Source organism: Lissotriton helveticus, chromosome 5_1 (genome assembly GCF_964261635.1).
Source record: "Lissotriton helveticus chromosome 5_1, aLisHel1.1, whole genome shotgun sequence".
Taxonomy (NCBI): Eukaryota; Metazoa; Chordata; class Amphibia; order Caudata; family Salamandridae; genus Lissotriton; species Lissotriton helveticus.
Genome location: NC_136065.1, coordinates 1,934,141,301 through 1,934,160,886, shown reverse-complemented (window position 1 = coordinate 1,934,160,886; position 19,586 = coordinate 1,934,141,301). Strand labels below are relative to the sequence as shown.

The window sequence follows — 19,586 nt, the reverse complement described above, 5'->3', positions numbered from 1 at the left end:
CATATTCATTTTGAGCTGGTTTAGGTCACCCGTGGTGGTAGATACATGAGAGCTGATAAAATGAACATTCAAAATACACAGGTGTAACGTAACACTCGAATTGACGCAGTGTCCATCTTGAAAAAAATACAGGGTGTCAATTTAAGCAACACACTAACGAAACCAACCCTGTTGGACGCAATATAACGTGCCCAGCATCTACAACTATTAACACATAACATTAACAGACACGAATGGAGAATTTGTCATAGCGACAGGGAAGTATCATACACACACAAACCACACACACCGCGCCTTAAGGCCCCGTGCAACACTTACAGGTCCTGACGAGCCTCTCACCTTGTTATGCACAACACGAGGTAGGCGCCTGTTAGCTTCACACTGGTGTGTGCTCCCCGTGTATGTGTGCACACTGACTCGCAATCACGGACTCCACATAGGCAACGGAACTCGAATATTTACACATCATTTTATAGAGACAGCATGGATTTAACGCTGATACTCGCAGTACCAGCACATAACGGCGGAGCAGTGGTTACTTACATACAGCATGTTTACTCTCACACATGGAGTCACACCTGCAGGGCGGGGGGTGGGTGGCCTGCGCCGCCCGCACTGCCCTTTCGTGCCTGCTTCTGAAACCTCTCTCCTGGTGTCCCTAAGGTACATAAAGGACCCGTCGTCATTCCCGAGACCCTGTCGCCTGGCCTGGCAGCTCCCCTTCTAGACCCCCTGCCATGCCCCCGTCTCCTCAAGAACCCATAGCCCGATCTACATTTTTTATGAGGGCCATAAAACGCTTGCTTATTTGGAAGGCAGGGCCGATCTGTTTATGGCAGTTCCTAATCTCCACTTCAAACGGAGAGGGTGACGGGGGGGGGGGGGGGGGGGAGGCTGTACAAACTCAGGGACGGGACTACTGAGCAACCCCGCTGCGCGCTGCACACGGAAGTGGAGCAGGGCGTCAGAAAACAAGCACAGGAATGGGAGGACTGCAGGTGTGACCTGGGAACGGCTGCACCCGTGGTAATGGCACATTTGAGGCACCTGCCCCTCGAAGTCAAATAGCAGTCTGTATTGGGGGTGTGGGGTCCTGCCACTACCTCTCTCTCTGAAACTGGGTGGGGGCGTCCTGGCCCTTGCATTGTGCGCTTCCACAGGTACTCAGTGACCTCCACACAAGGGCGATGTACATACCTTCTTTTCAGCAAATCCCCCTCCTTCGTGCGACATCAGCAAACCCACGCGCCAAGAAAGACCGCCACCTCCGAGCCACAACTGCGTCTAAGGAATAAGGTCCAGGGTTCAGGCCGGGGCTGCTCCCTCCCCGCTTTTTCCGCTTCCCACCCTCTTCTGGTCCCTTCCCTCGCTGGTCTGTGGGATGTCCCCCAGCAGACCTCGCTGCAGCGGAACACTATTGTCTTTAAACCTAGAACGGAACTGCTCTCTGTTCCCTGACACAGGCCCAAATGAACATTTTTGGTGGCTAAGCCCCCACACAAGTTTTTTAGTGGTATTAATCTCTCCGCCTTGGCAGTCTTTGTTAAACAGCTAGGCGTGTCGTTTCTTCCCTGCAGGATTTTCATATTTGTGAGACGCGCTGACCTGCGTTTCACCCCAGAGAGGGCTCTCCCTCGCTGCCTGACGAGCAGCCTGCCTCGGTCACACTGAATGCGGCCGACCATTAACTTGGGAGAAAAATTGGCCTGGCAAAGAATTGCATTCTCCCCCTGAACCCCCACTCCACCCCTCCCCACATACACCCATGCTCACCTCGCACTTTAACGCAACTTGCCGTTAAATTCACTATACACAATTTTTCAGGAAACTGCTTTCAGAATAGAAAAAATTGCATTTTTAGCATATACCAAAATCGAAACTGTAGGTGGCAATATTTTAATAAGTACGAGATGGAACACAGATTCCAACTTACATCTCTGAACACAAACATTTAAGGTGGGCGTCATTCCCATTTCCCTGGGGTACAGAATAAGAAATACTACAATACACGCGCGGCCTGGAAACTAGTCTCTGTTACTCTGAAAACAGCACCCCCCTTAACAGAGTCCAATAGAAGGCGAGAGCATGTGTACAAACACTCTCCGAAAACGAGATACAAGAATCATGTTAACCTTCGGCTGGCCGGTACTCAGATAAAGCGCCCTTTGACTTTCGGGGAGTGCAATTATACAAAAATATATGTGTGGCAATAATTCGACGAATCTCGGATGTGAAACAGCTAGGTAGTTTTGGAGTGTTCTTCAAAATAAATCCCGAATCAACAAAAAGAAGCGTGGCGTCCTGCATTTGGCGGGATCGTATATTCTATGTTTGAATAAATTGTTGCAATAATTACAGGTTTGAACTATGCCCTCTCTCATAGCACAAGTGCGTGTTTATCATAAATAACGTAAACTGGAAAACAGTTAGGGTATAGCTTTATGTTTCTCATTGAAAAAATGTGAACTGCAGAGAAACGGCTATCTACAAGGAATGCCTTATTATTGGGCACATTTATTTCACCGGGGAACTAGAACAAATGCTTGCCGGGGCCTTTTAGGAGCAATTCAAAATAGTGTACACACAAAATGGATGTCACATTTTTGGTTTTAAAATATGTAGTTTGGCATTGGTTGGTGAAACGCTACACCTAAAAGCCATCTATCAGAATTGAGATTTAATAGTCCTTTCTTGCCCCCCACATTAGCTGGCTTCTCATCTCCACGGGGAACGTCCTGGCAACGGAATATCTGCAGATGAGTTGTTTAAGCCACTCTACAAACGTAAAACATGTTTGTTATTACATCCAAGTGTAACAGGAGAGAGCGTCATTTATGTTTTTTTTTTCTTCTGATTTTCAATAGAGGAAAAATGTGGTCATTATATCTTAGCAGTTTCGACTCATAAATCCGAAGAAGAAACGACTTGAAACTGGAGAAATTATTTTGACACAAGACCGGTTACCTAACTTGCTTTACTTAGTGACGTAAGTAGAGCAGCTTTGGGGGCTGTCGAGTAATACAAAAATAGCTCCATAATCGCAGAGTTAATCTTTTAATTACAACGGACGGCCTGGTTTTCGTTTTCTGCACAATTGATTTGAGATACTAATGTTCTTTTTTTCTGGTCAACAAGATGGTGTTATCAGACAGAGAAACTACCCGTGAGGCCCACCTATCCACTACCACACATTAAAGAGTAACGTGAGCGGATTTTATTGAATAATAATCGTAAATAATTACACTTTTTAAAGAATTCCAGGTGTAATGAATTTTATCTATCCACTACACGTCTAAGGGTGTCCTAATTCGAGTTAAGACACAAATGCATAATTTAGCTAAACCAGTAGTAGGCGATTGGATGTATTCTCCAATTGTAAAATTCACCTTTTTCATAAAAATGCAGCAGTCCCCCCGCCCCTTTGCACCGGCCCCGGTTAGTTTAAAGCAGCACGTTGAAGCGCAATCTTTAACAAATGGCGTCGGTGAACGTATTCCTGCTTGGAAGGAACACGCTTCGGTCTTATGAACCCAGATATTCCACAGAGTTCATCCAGAGGTAAACCCTCGCCTCCCCCGTCTCGCCTCCCCCCTCCCATGCTGCTGAAGCGGCTCCACAGCGCCTGCCCGAGGTCTGTAGGGACCGCCATGTAATTGGATTTAATAAATGTATCTTTGCTGGGGTATTCTTTTAATTAAATTCCGTTCAGTACTTCGAAGGTACATTTTTCTCCTCTCCCAGCTGATTGTAGTTGGCCTGTTCTGTTCCCCAGTAGTGAACGTGACTGAGCCGTTCAAATTATTTTTTTTAACTGTTCGAAAAAACACTGCCCTTTGCCTTTTTTTTTCTTCCTTTCTCTCCGACTCTGCGTCTTTGACTGTCGATCGTGCACTGTCTCTGCCTTCCTTCCCCCTCTCTTCATCAGAGGAGGAAATGTCCTCTCCCTCTCCATTGCACCGACTTCCAGCCTGCTGTCAGACGCACACACACTGACTCACACGCACAACGTAAACTTTTGACCCTCAACTTTTTGACCCCTCCAGTTCTAACTCTACAAGCCCCTGAAGGCTACATGCACCTTCTGTGACTTGAAGAATAGATAGCAGGTCTTTTTAACATGCATTTAGGGTTGATCGCCTGTGCATAGAGGTTGCCGTTTGAAAACACATTTTGTAGTTTCATCGAGTGGGGAGGTTTTTAAATATGTTTGTCAGACCCGGAACCATACCTTTTAAGGCTTCCCTGCTGCAGTCGCCTCGTTTGTTGAATACGTTTTGGATTGTGTTTGCCTCTAGGGTGTCACATAGGTGAGTTGTGGGTGCTGTGGCCGGGTCGGGGTGGGAGTGGGCGGGGTGATAGCAGAGATTGGGGGATCTGAGGGGCCGAGGTTCCAGAAGAAGATAAGGCAGACACAGACTCCCTGCGGCCATATCTCCCTCTTCCAAGCCCGTGAGCTGGACGCGAGGCGGGCTCTGCTGGCCATCCGGGGGCGTTGCATGCTTCCAAATAAAAACCCGCTCATATAAGCCACGTATTCAAAGGATTTTGTATTTAAAAAGCATTTGCCTTATTAGTGTATGAAATAGATTAGAAAGAGCGTCAGATTGTCGTCAAATTATCTGTGAACCAACAATACAAAATTATACTTTACTCATTTGTTAAAAAAAATGGATTTTACACATTTTTTAGAGAAAAGATTAAAACGATTGGATAGGGGCGAAAGGTGCCTTGTAGAAATAAATGCTTTCTATGCATTATAGAAATAATTTATTTTGTAAACGATTTTTGGCGAGTCCTAGTATAGAGGTTTCTGATTAGAGGTAATTAAACACAGCAATACAGGAGAAGATTGAAACGTTTGCTTTCCCAAAAAACAAAAATAAACGATTTCTTCTGGAGACAGGCGTATTCATAAACACGTCGGGGTAGACGTAGTCAATTGGAGAGTAGATGTGCACTGCTGAGGCAAATCACCACACCATGTCTCTAAAAACCAGATCGAATTCTATATCGGCATTTTCTGTGCCCTTGAACACGACACAAACAGCAAACGAAGTAATGCGAAGTATTCAAAATATAGAAAGATTGTTGGCGGGACCTGAGAATGAAAGGGGGCATTGGGCGTTTCCCGTCCCCTGGACGATAAGTTAAATATCTACTTACTATGAAGACCCTTTAGCACGCAGGAGCGCTTAGACTTCAAGAACCGCTTCTGCAGTGTTTACTTCATGGTCAGGTGGCCATCTTTGACTAGGAAACATCATTATTATTCGTTCGCCGCCATCTTCGTTAGTGTTGGTACTATCTTTAGAAGTCTCATGGTTGTGCGTCGTTCTTATTATTATACATGTTTCGTTGTGTTCATCTATTGCATCTCAATTCTTATTAGTTTTTAAAAATAAGACTAGTCGTGAGCAGTACTGAGATACCAAAGCTTTAGCAGCGAGCAACCTGTGTCCCCACCCTCCCCTGCCTGTGACCCCACCCTCCCCTGCCTGTGTCCCCACCCTCCACTACCTGTGTCCCTACCCTCCCCTGCATGTGTCCCCACACTCTCCTGCCTGTGTCCCCAACCTCCCCTGCCTGTGTCCCCACCTTCCCCTGCCTGTGTCCCCACCCTCCCCTGCCTGTGTCCCCACCATTCCCCGGCTGTGTCCCCATCCTCCCCTGCCTGTGTCCCCACCCTCCCCTGCATGTGTCCCCACACTCCCCTGTGTCCCCACCCTCCCCTGCCCGTGTCCCCACACTCCCCTGCCTGTGTCCCCACCCTCCCCTGCTTGTGTCCCCACCCTCCCCTGCTTGTGTCCCCACACTCCCCTGCATGTGTTCCCACGCTCCCCTGCCTGTGTCCCCACGCTCCCCAGCCTGTGTCCCAACACTCCCCTCTGTGTCTTCACACTCTCCTGCATGTGTCCCCAACCCCCTGCCTGTGTCCCCATCCTCCCCTGCCTGTGTCCCCACACTCCCCTCTGTGTCCCCACACTCCCCTGCCTGTGTCCCCACACTCCCCTGCCTGTGTCCCCACCCTCCCCTGCTTGTGTCCCCACCCTCCCCTGCTTGTGTCCCCACACTCCCCCGCATGTGTCCCCACACTCCCCTGCCTGTGTCCCCACCCTCCCCAGCCTGTGTGCCCACCCTCCCCTGCGTGTGTCCCCACACTCCCCTGCATGTGTTTCCACTCTCCCCTGCCTGTGTCCCCACGCTCCCCTGCCTGTGTCCCCACGCTCCCCTGCCTGTGTCCCAACACTCCCCTCTGTGTCTTCACACTCCCCAGCCCGTGTCTCCACCCTCCCCTGCATGTATCCCCATGCTCCCCTGCCTGTGTCCCCACCCTCCCCTGCATGTGTCTCCACACTCCCCTGCCTTTGTCCCCACACTCCCCTGTCTGTGTCCGCACACTCTCCTGCTTGTCTCCACCCTCCACTGCCTGTGTCTCCACCCTCCCCTACCTGTGTCCCGACTCTCCTGCTTGCCACCCTCCCCTGCCTGTGTCCCCACCCTCCCCTGCCTGTGTCCCCACCCTCCCCTGCCTGTGTTCCCACTCTCCTGCTTGCGTACCCACCCTCCCCTGCCAGTGTCCCCACCCTCCCCTGCTTGTGTCCCCACCCTCCCCTGCCTGTGTCCCCACCCTCCCCTGCTTGTGTCCCCACTCTCCTGCTTGTGTCCCCACCCTCCGCTGCTTGTGTCCCCACCCTCCCCTGCCTGTGTCCCCACTCTCCTGCTTGTGTCCCCACCCTCCCCTGCATGTGTCCCCACCCTCCCCTGCTTGTGTCCCCACTCTCCTGCTTGTGTCCCCACCCTCCCCTGCCTGTGTCCCTACCCTCCCCTGCTTGTGTCCCCACTCTCCTGCTTGTGTCCCCACCCTCCCCTGCATGTGTCCCCACGCTCCCCTGCATGTGTCCCCACGCTCCCCTGCCTGTGTCCCCACCCTCCCCTGCATGTGTCCCCACACTCCCCTGCCTGTGTCCCCACACTCCCCTGTCTGTGTCCGCACACTCTCCTGCTTGTGTCTCCTCCCTCCACTGCCTGTGTCCCCACCTTCCACTGCCTGTGTCCGCACACTCTCCTGCTTGTGTCTCCACCCTCCACTGCCTGTGTCTCCACCTTCCACTGCCTGTATCCCCACCCTCCACTGCCTGTGTCCCCACCCTCCCCTGCCTGTGTCCCCAAACTCCTGCTTGCGTCCCCACCCTCCCCTGCTTGCGTCCCCACCCTCCCCTGCCTGTGTCCCCACCCTCCCCTGCCTGTGTCCCCACCCTCCCCTGCCTGTGTCCCCACCCTCCCCTGCTTGTGTCCCCACACTCCCCTGCATGTGTTCCCACGCTCCCCTGCCTGTATCCCCACCCTCCACTGCCTGTATCTCCACCCTCCACTGCCTGTGTCCCCACCCTCCCCTGCCTGTGTCCCCACCCTCCCCCTGCTTGTGTCTTCACACTTCCCTGCCTCGTGCTCGCGAGCAGGCGTGTTTTTCCATATTCTCCCCTGCGTTTCTAGCCTGTTTTTCTGCCTCGCACACTGGTGATTCTGTACACTCCATCCCGGGCGGTGACCTTCGGACACGGGTTCAGCCGGAGTGTAAGCTTTGTGCAGGGGGCCGGGGGAGGGGGCCTCGGCTCCTATGAATGCAAGAGATGTGCACCTAGTCTGCTGACCTCCCGGTGACTCCTCGCCGCTATGAATTATTGATGAGCTAAGCTGCGCTCTCCTCTCCTCAGTATGCAAACCCCATTATACTGTTAAAATGGCGATTTAATCGTTTAGAATAGCTTTGCTTTTTTTCCAACTCATTTGCGCCCCTTCCTTTTCATTTGATTCTTCTAATTAAATCATTTCACAGATTGTAATCACTTTTAGCAGAGCAACATAAAAACACAGAACGCATCGACATCCTTATTAAATATAAAAAAAATCGAAGGACAATTAGATGGCTTCCATTGTTGATTTTTTCGTTTTTGCTTTCTTTTTACTCCAGTTTCAGTTAAACTGCAAAAAACACCAACGAAGCAGGTTCGGATGACGACTCCTGTAAACACGTAACGCTGACATTTCTACCAAGGCATTCATACTCGCCCCCTTCGAGTGAGTGTTCGGCGGAGGGGACGTCACCAGTGCTGCTTCAGTCACAGTTTTGAGCTAGTAATCTCACATGTTCCATGTATGTTTATATACATTCGAATTCGGGGGTCTGTTTCCGTGTTCGTGTGGTTACATGGATGCATGGATTTCTATGTCTGCAGCAACATATATGCGCAGAAATACGTTCACTCACGTGTGCATTTACATAAAGATAGATGTGTATATATAAAGTCCATCATAAACATGCAACACTATTGTTCTAGTCTCGTCTGTGTTATGTTTTTCGTATTTCTTTTAAACGGGTGAAGAAAATATTACAGCGACAATCTTAGTGAAAAATATATATGTCCACACACCCACACACATCCCAGGCTTATATAAAACGACTTAAAGCAAGGGGGCGCCGTCTTGTTGCATTTATTGTAGTATATAACGTGACGCATAGGATCATGAAGAAGTGTAGTACATGGTGGGACAGTATGTGAATTGTAATATATATTGCAGTATGCAGGGTGGTTAGATGGGCTTCTGACCCATGATGAGCAGACAGAGCACAGCGGTTTATACTGTAGGGCGTGGGATACGCAGCACTGCGCCATGCAGCATGTTGTTCCATATATAGTTTAGTATATAGGACACCGTGGGTGTAGTTCCGTGTAACAGATTTCAGACATTTTTATATTGTCCCGCTGATCGATATTGCAGTATTGTAGCACGCAGGACATGGCCTCAGGTCGGATATTCCAATAAATATTGTAGTTTATATGACATGGCGGGGTGTTGAATATTGCAGCTTGTCTTGTAGGATGCCCGAAATTACAATATATAGTGAATGACCTAATAATATGGCGATTTTTGCGGTATGTGTATATATATATATATATATATATATATATATATATATATATATATATATATGTGTGTCTGTATATATATATATATATATGTGTGTGTGTCTGTATATGTATATATATATATATATATATATATATATATATATATATATATATATATATAGTATGGAGGAAATGACAGCATGCTGGGCAGTGCACAATATACTGTCCGATTTGGAACGAGGTGGAATGCTGCTTATTGCTATATATATAGGCAGCATGCCGACCATTACATATACATGTTGTAGCTATACATATTGTAGCATGAAGGACACGCAAAGTGGACTTTGCAGTATATATTGCAGCCTACAGGTAAGGCTCATATGCCGCATATTGAAGTATATATGATGTCATGCAGCACATGGCAGTACGCCAGAGATATTGCAGCATGCAGGAAGTGTGATATGCCGCATATTGAAGTATATATAATATCATGCAGCACATGGTAGAACGTCAGATATTGAAGCATAGATATTGCAGCATGCAGGTAAGGCTCATATGCCGCATATTGAAGTATGTATATTATCATGCAGCACATGGCAGTACGCCGGATATTGAAGCATAGATATTGCAGCATGCAGGTAAGGCTCATATGCCGCATATTGAAGTGTATATATATATATATATATATATTAGCATGCAGCACATGGCAGTACGCCGGATATTGAAGCATAGATATTGCAGCATGCAGATAAGGCTCATATGCCGCATATTGAAGTGTATATATATATATTAGCATGCAGCACATAGTAGTACGCCAGATATTGAAGCATAGATATTGCAGCATGCAGGAAGTGTCATATGCCGCATATTGAAGTATATATAATAGCATGCAGCACATGGTAGTACGTTAGATATTGAAGCATAGATATTGCAGCATACAGGAAGCGTCATATGCCGCATATTGAAGTATATAATAGCATGCAGCACATGGTAGTACGCCGGATATTAAAGCATAGATATTGCAGCATGCAGGTAAGGCTCATATGCCGCATATTGAAGTATATATAATAGCATGCAGCACATGGTAGTACGCCGGATATTAAAGCATAGATATTGCAGCATGCAGGTAAGGCAGATATGCCGCACATTGAAGTATATCTAATAGCATGCAGCACATTAGTACCCCGGGTATTGAAACATAGCTATTATAGCATGCGGGAGATGCTCATATGGCACACTGTAGTGTGTATATATAGTAGCACACAGTCCCTCGGATACGAGCAGTACCCGATAGTATGCCGTATATTGCCATATATGTGTTAGACCATGTAGGCGTCGCTTATGTTGGTTAAACCCGCACGTTGGACGCTGCGATTCATATATTGCCGCACGCAGACCGTGCTCCTATGCTGCATATATATATATAGTTGCATCTAGGACGCCGGATAGATAGATAGATAGATCGAACGTGGTAGTACGCCGGATATTTCATGCCCTCGGATAGTGTGCAGGAGTATGTCGGACACTTCAGGAGTGCTTGTAATCCGAAGGTACTCCAGTAATGATTACAGATGTGGTGCATTCGTCTCGTGATCGATCTGGCACTGACTCCTCGGGCTCTGTAACCCGATGAACCCGCAGAGCACACTGCCCGGGCAGGAAGCCCTGTGCTTTACCAGAAGTCGGGGTGCGCTCTTCCCAGATGCAATTGAAGCTGTTGTGGAGTAAGTTTCCCGCAGGAACCACAGGGCAGACCTTTTCAGTACATTTAATCCCAACTCCGGCAAAGCGAGAAGACGACCTGTTAAGAGAAGCAGCAGCAGATGCCTGGCGGAAACCCTTTTAGTAATAAAACCCGCTGCAATCGATGCAGCCGGCAGCAGGCCTGCTTCGCAGTCCCATGTGAACTTTTACCCACGCGGGGCTGGGAGGGGCGAGGAAGAGGACAGAGACGGGCTGTGCCCATCCTGCGCTCTCTGGAGCAGCATGGGTGCCCCCAATAAATGTCCCAGCTTCCATTTACCAATAAGAAATACTCCCAAAGTGTCCCGCTCAGTTCACAGCTGGGTGTGCCCCTTTCCAGAGAGGCACCACGACTACCGTCAGCCACGACCGGTAAAGATTAAGCCTTAAGTGAATACTCTAGTGTCCGAATCCGTACCTGCCCCCTAGCAGGAGGAGTACCATCAGACGCAAAGTGCCTCTGCCTGTCAGTCCAGTACTTAACTCCTCTCCCTTGAAATCAGACTTTTTTTTTACTTCCTATCTGCCCACCACACTCCTTGCCTTCTACTTCTATTTTGTTTCTTCATTTTTATCTATGTTGCCTTCTGTATTTCTTCTCTCTTGTAGTTATCTATCTGATTACCCGTCTAGTTCTCTGGTTATCTATCTGTATATCCAGCTCTGTGTACTATCGCTCTATCTACCCCTCAGGCCCCTTGCTTGCTCCACATATTTCTTGATCTCCCCTCTTTCTCCTCAGCTCTGTTTACGACTTCACCCTATCTCCTCCTGTTTCTGTATGTGAATGTGCCCAGAGCATCCTATGTGTGCCTCTGCCTATCATCAGACCTATGTACGTGTGTTTCTGTATGCCCGCCTTTACCAATCTAGCCTGCCTGTGTCTTCTCTATCTACCAACCTATCTACCTCTCTTCACCTTTCTTCCTGTGCCTTTTATGTGTCGGCCTGCAGCCCCGTGGCTCTCAGCAGTGCAGGGCCGCGCGCTCTCTATGCATGTGCCTGCCTGCACACCCCTGTATTGAAAGATGGGCTGTGCTTGGCTGAGGCAGCGAGTGGGAGCGATGGTTGCAGCATTTCCAGCCCCCCCCCCCCGCGCCTCCGTGAACTCCTCGTGAACTGTGCCTGCTATTGAGACCCTGGCCCCCATTCTGCCGCGTCCTTGCCAAGCCCGCAAAGGCAAGGTCATGCGGGGTGCTATCTGAGACCACCCGAGACAATGCAGCGGGGCCGGCCTCCCGATAGTAGCCTCACACGAGAATCTAAAGGGGGAGCCCTGGCAGGCAGGTAGCAATGTCTGCAATCAAGCGCCTTTGCGGTCCAGGCAACTCAGAGGCGCTCTGCAGTGAGCCCAAATCACTGGCACACTCCCGAGAGGGCAGAGTGGCACGAGGAAGGGGGCTCCTCGGATGGCTGCTAGGCTGACCCCTGAACACATTTACAAAACGCACTTTAGAAGAGCAGGGCGAGTTTACACAGCTTCACCTCGGGTTACCACGTCAGATCAGAACAAGCTCTTTGCAGAAGTAAACTTTAGAGGGGGGGGGGGGGGGGTTAAGAGCCGAGCACCTGCCCAGCTGCAAGGGTTTGAAGTGGGGGTCTGTTTGACTAATGAAGAGACGAATGACTGCGCTCTCCATCCAGCGTTGAACCTTCCCTCCCAAGGCCCACAGACAGGAATGCTGTCTGTCCCTGCGCCCAAATCTTACATCTATGCCAGCACGCATGACGGTGTAAGCCCCCACAAAAGGCGACACACAAAGCACTCACTGGAATCGCCAGCAAGAACAGATAAAATGCACCGAGAAGAGAACGCGGCAGCCCCTTGCACACCGCTTGTAAACGGCGTGAATTAATAGAAAATGTCTTTCGGGTTAGTTGTCCGTGTAAGTATAGACTTGGTACTATGATAGCATGCTTTCTATTTTCCGAAGTTCGTGCGACTGGTTTACTTAAGCAGTAGCAAGAATGTCTCTTAAAAGAGACCCCCGTCTGCGGTACCAACCTGGTGCCAGGGCCGGCCGGACACAGTCAGCATAAAGATGTGAAATCTCACGACTCCTAGCCAGGAACACTCCCAAAAATGGATATCCTGAACACATGCACGGTTTCGGCACACATAACGGCGTCATATCAAGGTGACCTTTTGCACCTTAGCCGTCTGTGCAAAATGTGATTCATCGGAGCCTTCTTAAAGGCGGGCGGGTGCATTTGTCCTGGGTTCGAAAACCCCAAACGGATGAAACCTGTAAAAAAAATGCTCCATAATGCAGAATCCTGCGGCCAGCTAAGAGGCGCATTGCATTGTAAGCCACCGCCCCTCCCCCTCAGAGCACAGCTGCGGATCCCCGAGACTTGCCAGGTTTGAAAAGAGAATAAAATATATTTCTGCTGGACTTACTGTACGCGGCCCGCGGTGCGGCGTCGGCGGCCCTGCGCCTCGCCTCGCCTCGCCTCGGCTGAAGCAGTCCATGCTGCAGTCCCTGCCGCTCGTCTGGGAAAGTGCTCGCCCGTCCCTGCCCCTTTACACGCCAAGGCAAGCAGTTAAAGTGTCACTTAACATTCTAGAGATTGTGAAATATATTGTACATTGTCAACTCCCCAAAACCATAAAACTAACTTTATGGTCCTCACGTGACTTTTGAGAGCCAGTGAGGGGTATCTATCTGAGCCCTGGCCGATTTTTACGAGCTAACTTCTCGATAAAACCCTATCCATTTGACATCTAAATGTCACAGCCACTTTTGGTATAGTTTGGCGTTGCTAAAATATCAGAAGCGAGAAAGCTCGGGGCCGGAGCCGCCAGGGCGCCTCGAAACCTCCCCGAAATCACTTGTTTCTGGAGGAGCCGCAAAGTTGGTAAGTTTCTATGATTGCAACTTTTGTTTATGTGAGAATGCGGCTCGATCTGTTGCTCTAAATAGCTGGGCTTTTCGAGAGCAGGGCGGGGTGCTGGTGCGGGGCTTTTGTAAACGAACGGGACTTTCGTGCCACTTCGGGGAGTTTGGCCGAGGGGCGGCCTTACTCTGAGCCAGAGACCCAGCGCATTATACATGTTTATGGAGAAGTAAAAAGGAGATTTACATTGGAAAAAACAAGCTAAACACGGATTGTTGGGGACATTTTTTGTGTGTTTGTCTATCTTCACGAGGACGTCATCCCATGAACTGAGAGGTCTGAGAAAGTTTTTTTAAGTCTAGGCCCAGGCCCCGGATGTGCCTAAACGTCTCTCTGCGCAAACGTCTGCTATTTTATTGCGTTTTCAATTTCGTGCTATATGCTAAGGGTGACAGTGTTCTCGAAGGTCGTGCTTCGGACAATTTTCGAATGGACAACATCCGAACTGGACTCAACAAAGCAGACACGCGCAATAAGTGCCCCCCGGAACCGGCCCCCACTCCGTGCAGACCAAAGTGGAATATCGTCTACAGGCAGTAAAGGATCCAGTGCGTTGTTTTTAATTTTTTTATTACATTTTTTAAACTTCCAATAGAACTACAAACATATACAAAAAAGCATCTTAGCCAACAGACATGACAAATGCCATATAATTATTACACGTCACATTTCATCCACTCTGCTCCACGTCCTTCCCGCTTCTTCTTGGTCAGGAGGCTGTTGTCCAATATTTACAAACCTCGGCACTCGGCGAAGCTTCTCGGACCCTGCGCTCAGTATCGCGTCAGTCCATGAGCGAGGCAGGAGCTCTCTGGGACACAACAAAAGCCTGAACTGCACTTGGGACTAAATTCACAGACTTGACAATTGAAATGACAGGGGAATGGGCACGAGCATTTGACGCCCTTTTTTTCTTTCTTTGCCAGAGCAGTGCAGGGACATTTTCCCTCCACCTCCAAACTTTTCAGGGGGTGGGCGAGAGAAGTCCGAAGCTGTAAACTTAAATAACATTAAAAAAGAAGGCGGGTTTGTTACGCGTTCATAAATAAGTTACCACATTTAAGAGTTTTGAATAAACATGCGAACTTTCCGGAGGCTTCAAACATAGACCACAAAAGCACATACATTGAGAACATCACGGGCATTTTGGGGGAGTCTGGGGAGTAGGGGATAGGAAGGGGGCAAAACAAGAAATAAAATAACATGAAAACAATATGTGTGTTCGCAGTACCACACTAGATGTCCCCAAATATCAAGGTCATGCCAGAAGATGCCTCCAACACAGTCCTGTGGCTGAGGAGTGGCTGCTGTCTCGGCGCTGGGAGTCCCGGCTGGCACTTTAGGGCTGGAAGGCGCTGCTGGCCGTGGCCAGGCTCATGCTCTTGAGCTTGTTGTCCTTCTTCCACTTCATGCGCCGGTTCTGGAACCAGATCTTGATCTGCCGCTCGGACAGGCACAGGGCGTGGGCGATCTCGATGCGCCGCCGCCGGGTCAGGTACCGGTTGAAGTGGAACTCCTTCTCCAGCTCCAGCGTCTGGTAGCGGGTGTAGGCGGTGCGTGCCCTCTTGCCATCTGGACCTGTCATATCTCCCAATACACAACAAGAGCCCGGTTACTATTTTTATAAAAACAGAAAGACAAGGACGCGCATTACAGGCAGGGAGAGGGGGGCAGATACGTGCATCACCCGCGGGGCACTTAGGTAGAGCCCTGGGCAGGGGCAGAAAGCGTGCAGCACCTACAGGGCACTTGGGCAGGGGCAGAGAGCATGTAGCACCTGCAGGGCACTCGGACCTGGCTCTGAGCAGGGGCAGAAAGCGTGCAGCACCTCCGGGAACTTAGACTGAGCCCTGTGCAGGGGCAGAAAGCGTGCAGCACCTACAGGGCACTTGGGCAGAGCTCTGGGCAGGGGCAGAAAGCGTGCAGCACCTACAGGGCACTTGGGCAGGGCAAGAAAGCGTGCAGCACCAACAGGGCACTGGGGCAGGGGCAAAAAGCGTGCAGCATCTACAGGGCACTTGGGCAGGGCTCTGGGCAGAGAGCTCGCTGCACCTCCTGGCTAGATAGGGCTCTGGGAGAGGGGCAGAAAGCGTGCAGCGCCTGCAGGGCAGTCAGACAGGGTTCTGGACAGTGGCAAAGAGATGGCAGCACCCTGGGCACTTAAGCAGAGCCCTGGGCAGGGGCAGCGAGCTCGCTGCACCTCCTGGCTAGATAGGGCTCTGGGAGAGGGGCAGAAAGCGTGCAGCGCCTGCAGGGCAGTCAGACAGGGCTCTGGACAGTGGCAAAGAGATGGCAGCACCCTGGGCACTTAAGCAGAGCCCTGGGCAGGGGCAGAGAGCTCGCTGCACCTCCTGGCTAGATAGGGCTCTGGGAGAGGGGCAGAAAGCGTGCAGCGCCTGCAGGGATCTCAAACGGGGCTCACGTCGTCTGCGGGGCACTCATTGCTGCCTTCACGATTTAAATCATTTCCAGAGCAGCCGATTTAATTCTTGCACCTAGCAAGAAATGCCAAACCAACCCTGTCAGTGGATTTTTTTTAGCTGGTCCGTTTTTATTGTGCATATCAGTGCCCCTACTTTAAATAAAGGTTTACGCGCAATAAATAACGTGTAACGCTGCACCTTTGCTGTAGTTAGATTGCGGAAAACCAAGGGAAATATGAATTAACACTGTCGTGAAAAATAATTCATTCCAGCATTCTTTGAATTAGCCGTGGCTAGCCGTCATCTCAACATAGCAGTAAACTACAAACATTTAAAGCATCTTCCAGCGCTCACCCGGGGGATACATGCGGGGCTGGACCACCACTGGGCGAATTAAGCGGGGCGCGGGGAGGAAAACATGACATTTTGTTCACAGTTACAAGAAATGAAAGAGCAGTACCGTGGCTGATGTGAAGTTTCCGCATCCAGGGGAAGATCTGCGGCGCTTGTCCGTCCGGGGAGGCGGCCGAGGGGTTGCTGGGGGGCTCTGTCGGCGCCCTGCTGCTCCGGGGGGTGCCCTCCTCCGCCTCCGAGGAGGCGCTCGTCTCCTCGAGTTCCGTGAAGTGGCTGGAGCTGCCGGGTGTCGCCTGCTCGGACGGGGGGGACGCGGAGGAGGAGGGCGGCTGCTTGCTGTTGGAGCAGGGCAAGGGCTCCGGCGAGGACAGGGAGCAGCTGGGCGCCTGCCTGAACCTGCCCTCCTGGGCGGCCGGGGGGGCCGAGGCGAAGCCGCGGGAGCTGTCTCCCACCGCCCCGAAGTGGCCGGAAGAGGCTTGCCGGTTGACTGTGAGGTCCATGCCATTGTAGTTATAGCCATACGAGCTGGAGTGCATGCTGCCCGAGTCCCTGTAAGAGCCGTTCATGGCGCTGCCAGTCCCATAATTTAGCAACTGATATTCGGGGCCATTCGCATAGCGCCCCGAGAGCGAGTTCACAAAATAAGAGCTCATTTGGGTTATTTTGGAGGCCTTGATTTGTGGATCGTAGTCGTTATAACCCTTCTGCTTCGGGATTTATGACGAATTCATGAATTATAGCCCAAGCACTGTACTTCGTTTTGCTATGTATGCGGCCAGATATGGGGGGTGGGGGTGCGCGCCGCCGAGTCACGTGCCTTTGTTGACCAGTCGTAAATTCTCACTGATGACCTCAAGAGGTAATTCATGCTCTATGGTTACAAATAGTGACGATCTGAGAATCGTTAGGCCTCAGTCAATGCGAGATTTCCAAAAAAAGAGAGAGAGGAATGGGGTTCGTTGTTGGCGAAGCGCGCCATCTACTGGGGAAAAGGTGAAGGGCAGGCCTGGAAGAGTCTGGCGAAGTATACCCAACCTCTTGAAGCTCGTACAGGCAGGCATGCCTGCGTGTGTAAATATCTATTTGTATGTTTGTATGTACGGATGAGCACGGACACACGTCTGTGTGCACTTAAAGATGTGCGCATGTACATGTTGTTATAGACACTTGAATATAAACTATATTCAAATGTATACGGATGTATATATGTGGCTGCGTCTACCCATATATTGGAAAGTAATGTACACGAAGATGATAAAAATGAAAGTACATCTGAAAAAGGATAGACACATATAAAAGTGTCTCTACATAGAATATTAACACTCACGTATGTACCTTTCTATTGAACGATCGGTTTTCGTGACACTGTCATACACGTTACATGTTACAACGTGTAACAACACACACACATAGAGGCATAGCTCAGGCAGGTATGCATGTGTGTTTTCTTCTACTTTTGATGCCCTTTGAGCACAGAAATTACCCCTTTTCGACATTGCCTTCGGTACCAGGGGACTCATGTTCTGCTAGGTGGGTAATGCTTTGAAGGAAACATAAATCCCTAGTGATGGTGACACTGGCAAGGGGGCGAGGGAATAGATATCCTGAGGTGGTCGTCCACGGGTGTCCTTTGGCGCCTTCCAAGCAATCTAAGGTCCCCAGCCTGAACAGCACGGCTCAAAGGACATAAACTGAGGATCGGTGCGGCCGGTCTCGACACTCCCACCGCCGGGCCAAGGCTCAAGGATTGGGAAGACCTTCACCAGATCCGTGCACGACTCGGGCACTTCCAGTTTTCCTGGCACGTGAGACATAAAAGGTGCCCATAAAGAACTGACCCCTTATCTGCAGCCGTGGAGACGGCCGAGTCTTCAGAGGCCGCCCTAGCCCGCCCCCCCCCCCCCTTGCTTTTAAGTGCAGCAGACAGTTGTTTCTGCGCCTATGTGGCGATAATTGTGTTACTGTGGCCCATGCGCTAAAAGAATGTGCAAATATCCGCTTTCAAGAGGTAGGCGCTCCGAAAGTGACAGCTTTTAAATAACGGTGTCTAAAAGCATTGATGGCACCGGGGAATATGTCATCTTTCAGCCTGAGCTGCGCCCAGCTTTTTTTTTTGGGGGGGGGGGGGGAGGGAGGGGCGAAGAGGGTCCCCCAGACTGCACAATCCATAGGGAGGTCTAGAAAGACTTTTAAGTAAAAGTGGTGAGAGAGATGACAGACAGCTGCTGTTGTATTTAACAACCCATTAGGTATGCTTAAAACTAGGGTGACTAGGCGTCCCGGTTTTTTGCCAGGACGGTCCCCGTTTTTTTTAACCAGCTGTCCTGAAAGATTTCGAGAAATTTAGCTCATGTACCGGTTTTTGGAGAGGGTCGACTAAAAACGGGGGGATGTGTTTTTTTGTTGTTTTACAAAGCAAGGATAGTTAACAGTTGTTCCAAGAAAGCAATTTAATTCACAGGGAAGCTACTGGGTTTAAAAATGGCATCTTATGTATGTTCTTACTGCCTGTTTTGTAATTCTCTGCTGGGGAGCGCTGTCATTCTGTGCGCTTGCTTGGCGTAAAAGTATAGTCCTTCTACTTTTGTGAAATGTCCGGGTTTTTGCTTTAAAATTCTGGGCACCCTACTTAAAACACACGGAGCAAAGATTTGTCACATGAAAAAAAGGCATGGGGGAGGGGGCTGCCCTCTCCTCTCCACCCGTCACACATCCTCTCCTTTGTGTAAGATACCCTGGCATGAAAGGCTTTCCCAAATGCTCTCTTGTAGCCGCATCCCACTGCCTTGAAGTTCGAATGAATTGTTACTATATTGTCACCTAGAGGTCCATGCACGTTTCCTGATGGTATGCCCTCAGCACCTGTGAGCTTTGGTGCCCCCCGAGGAAACACGAGTGGCACAAATAGAGCAATCAGTGGACAATCAACCCTGGCACCGTAGCCGCTCTCGCGGACATGGAATGTGTGTTCTCTGCGGCTTGTATTTCATAGAGTCCTTTGTGCGGCTATAAAGCCGAAAATACAAACCGGGGTATTAAAAGGGGGATTTCAGGCCCTGCTTCTGCAGAGGGGTTCGGCAGGTAATTAAGTGATCAGACCAACCCCCCCTCCGCCCCCCCAAAAAGGGGGCGGGGTGATGTCAATAACTTGTAACTGAAACTTCCAAGTTATACAGTTTAAAGATTATAGGCACTTCTTGTATATCTCGACCCCCACACCTCCATACCTCCATCACCGGGAAGAAGTAAAGACAAT

General features: G+C 49.9%; 2 protein-coding genes and 1 long non-coding RNA gene across 42 annotated transcripts in view; 1 reads left to right on the top strand and 2 right to left on the bottom strand.

The window, feature by feature from the left end:
• The window catches only part of HOXB3 (homeobox B3), a 68,805-nt gene that overhangs the window by 38,188 nt on the left and 11,031 nt on the right, over positions 1–19,586 (bottom strand). Inside the window, exon 1 of one of the 4 annotated variants that reach the window (XM_078645546.1) lies at positions 13,057–13,152. The exons of 2 other annotated variants lie outside the window; for them this stretch is intronic. The gene's annotated coding sequence lies outside the window, so the exon portion shown is untranslated. Of the gene's footprint in view, positions 1–1,197; positions 1,475–13,056; positions 13,153–19,586 lie in introns of those variants that run through there. One more of the 4 variants, XM_078645545.1, reaches the window with a different exon arrangement.
• The window catches only part of LOC144756055 (uncharacterized), a 1,542,626-nt gene that overhangs the window by 1,512,165 nt on the left and 10,875 nt on the right, over positions 1–19,586 (top strand). The window lies entirely within an intron of this gene.
• HOXB5 (homeobox B5) lies at positions 14,107–17,140 on the bottom strand. Its single transcript, XM_078641435.1, has 2 exons — positions 16,437–17,140; positions 14,107–15,140 (listed from the first exon to the last, which is right to left on the bottom strand). The coding sequence occupies exons 1-2, from the start codon at positions 16,981–16,983 to the stop codon at positions 14,893–14,895; spliced, it is 795 nt and encodes a 264-aa protein (XP_078497561.1). The 5' UTR covers positions 16,984–17,140; the 3' UTR covers positions 14,107–14,892.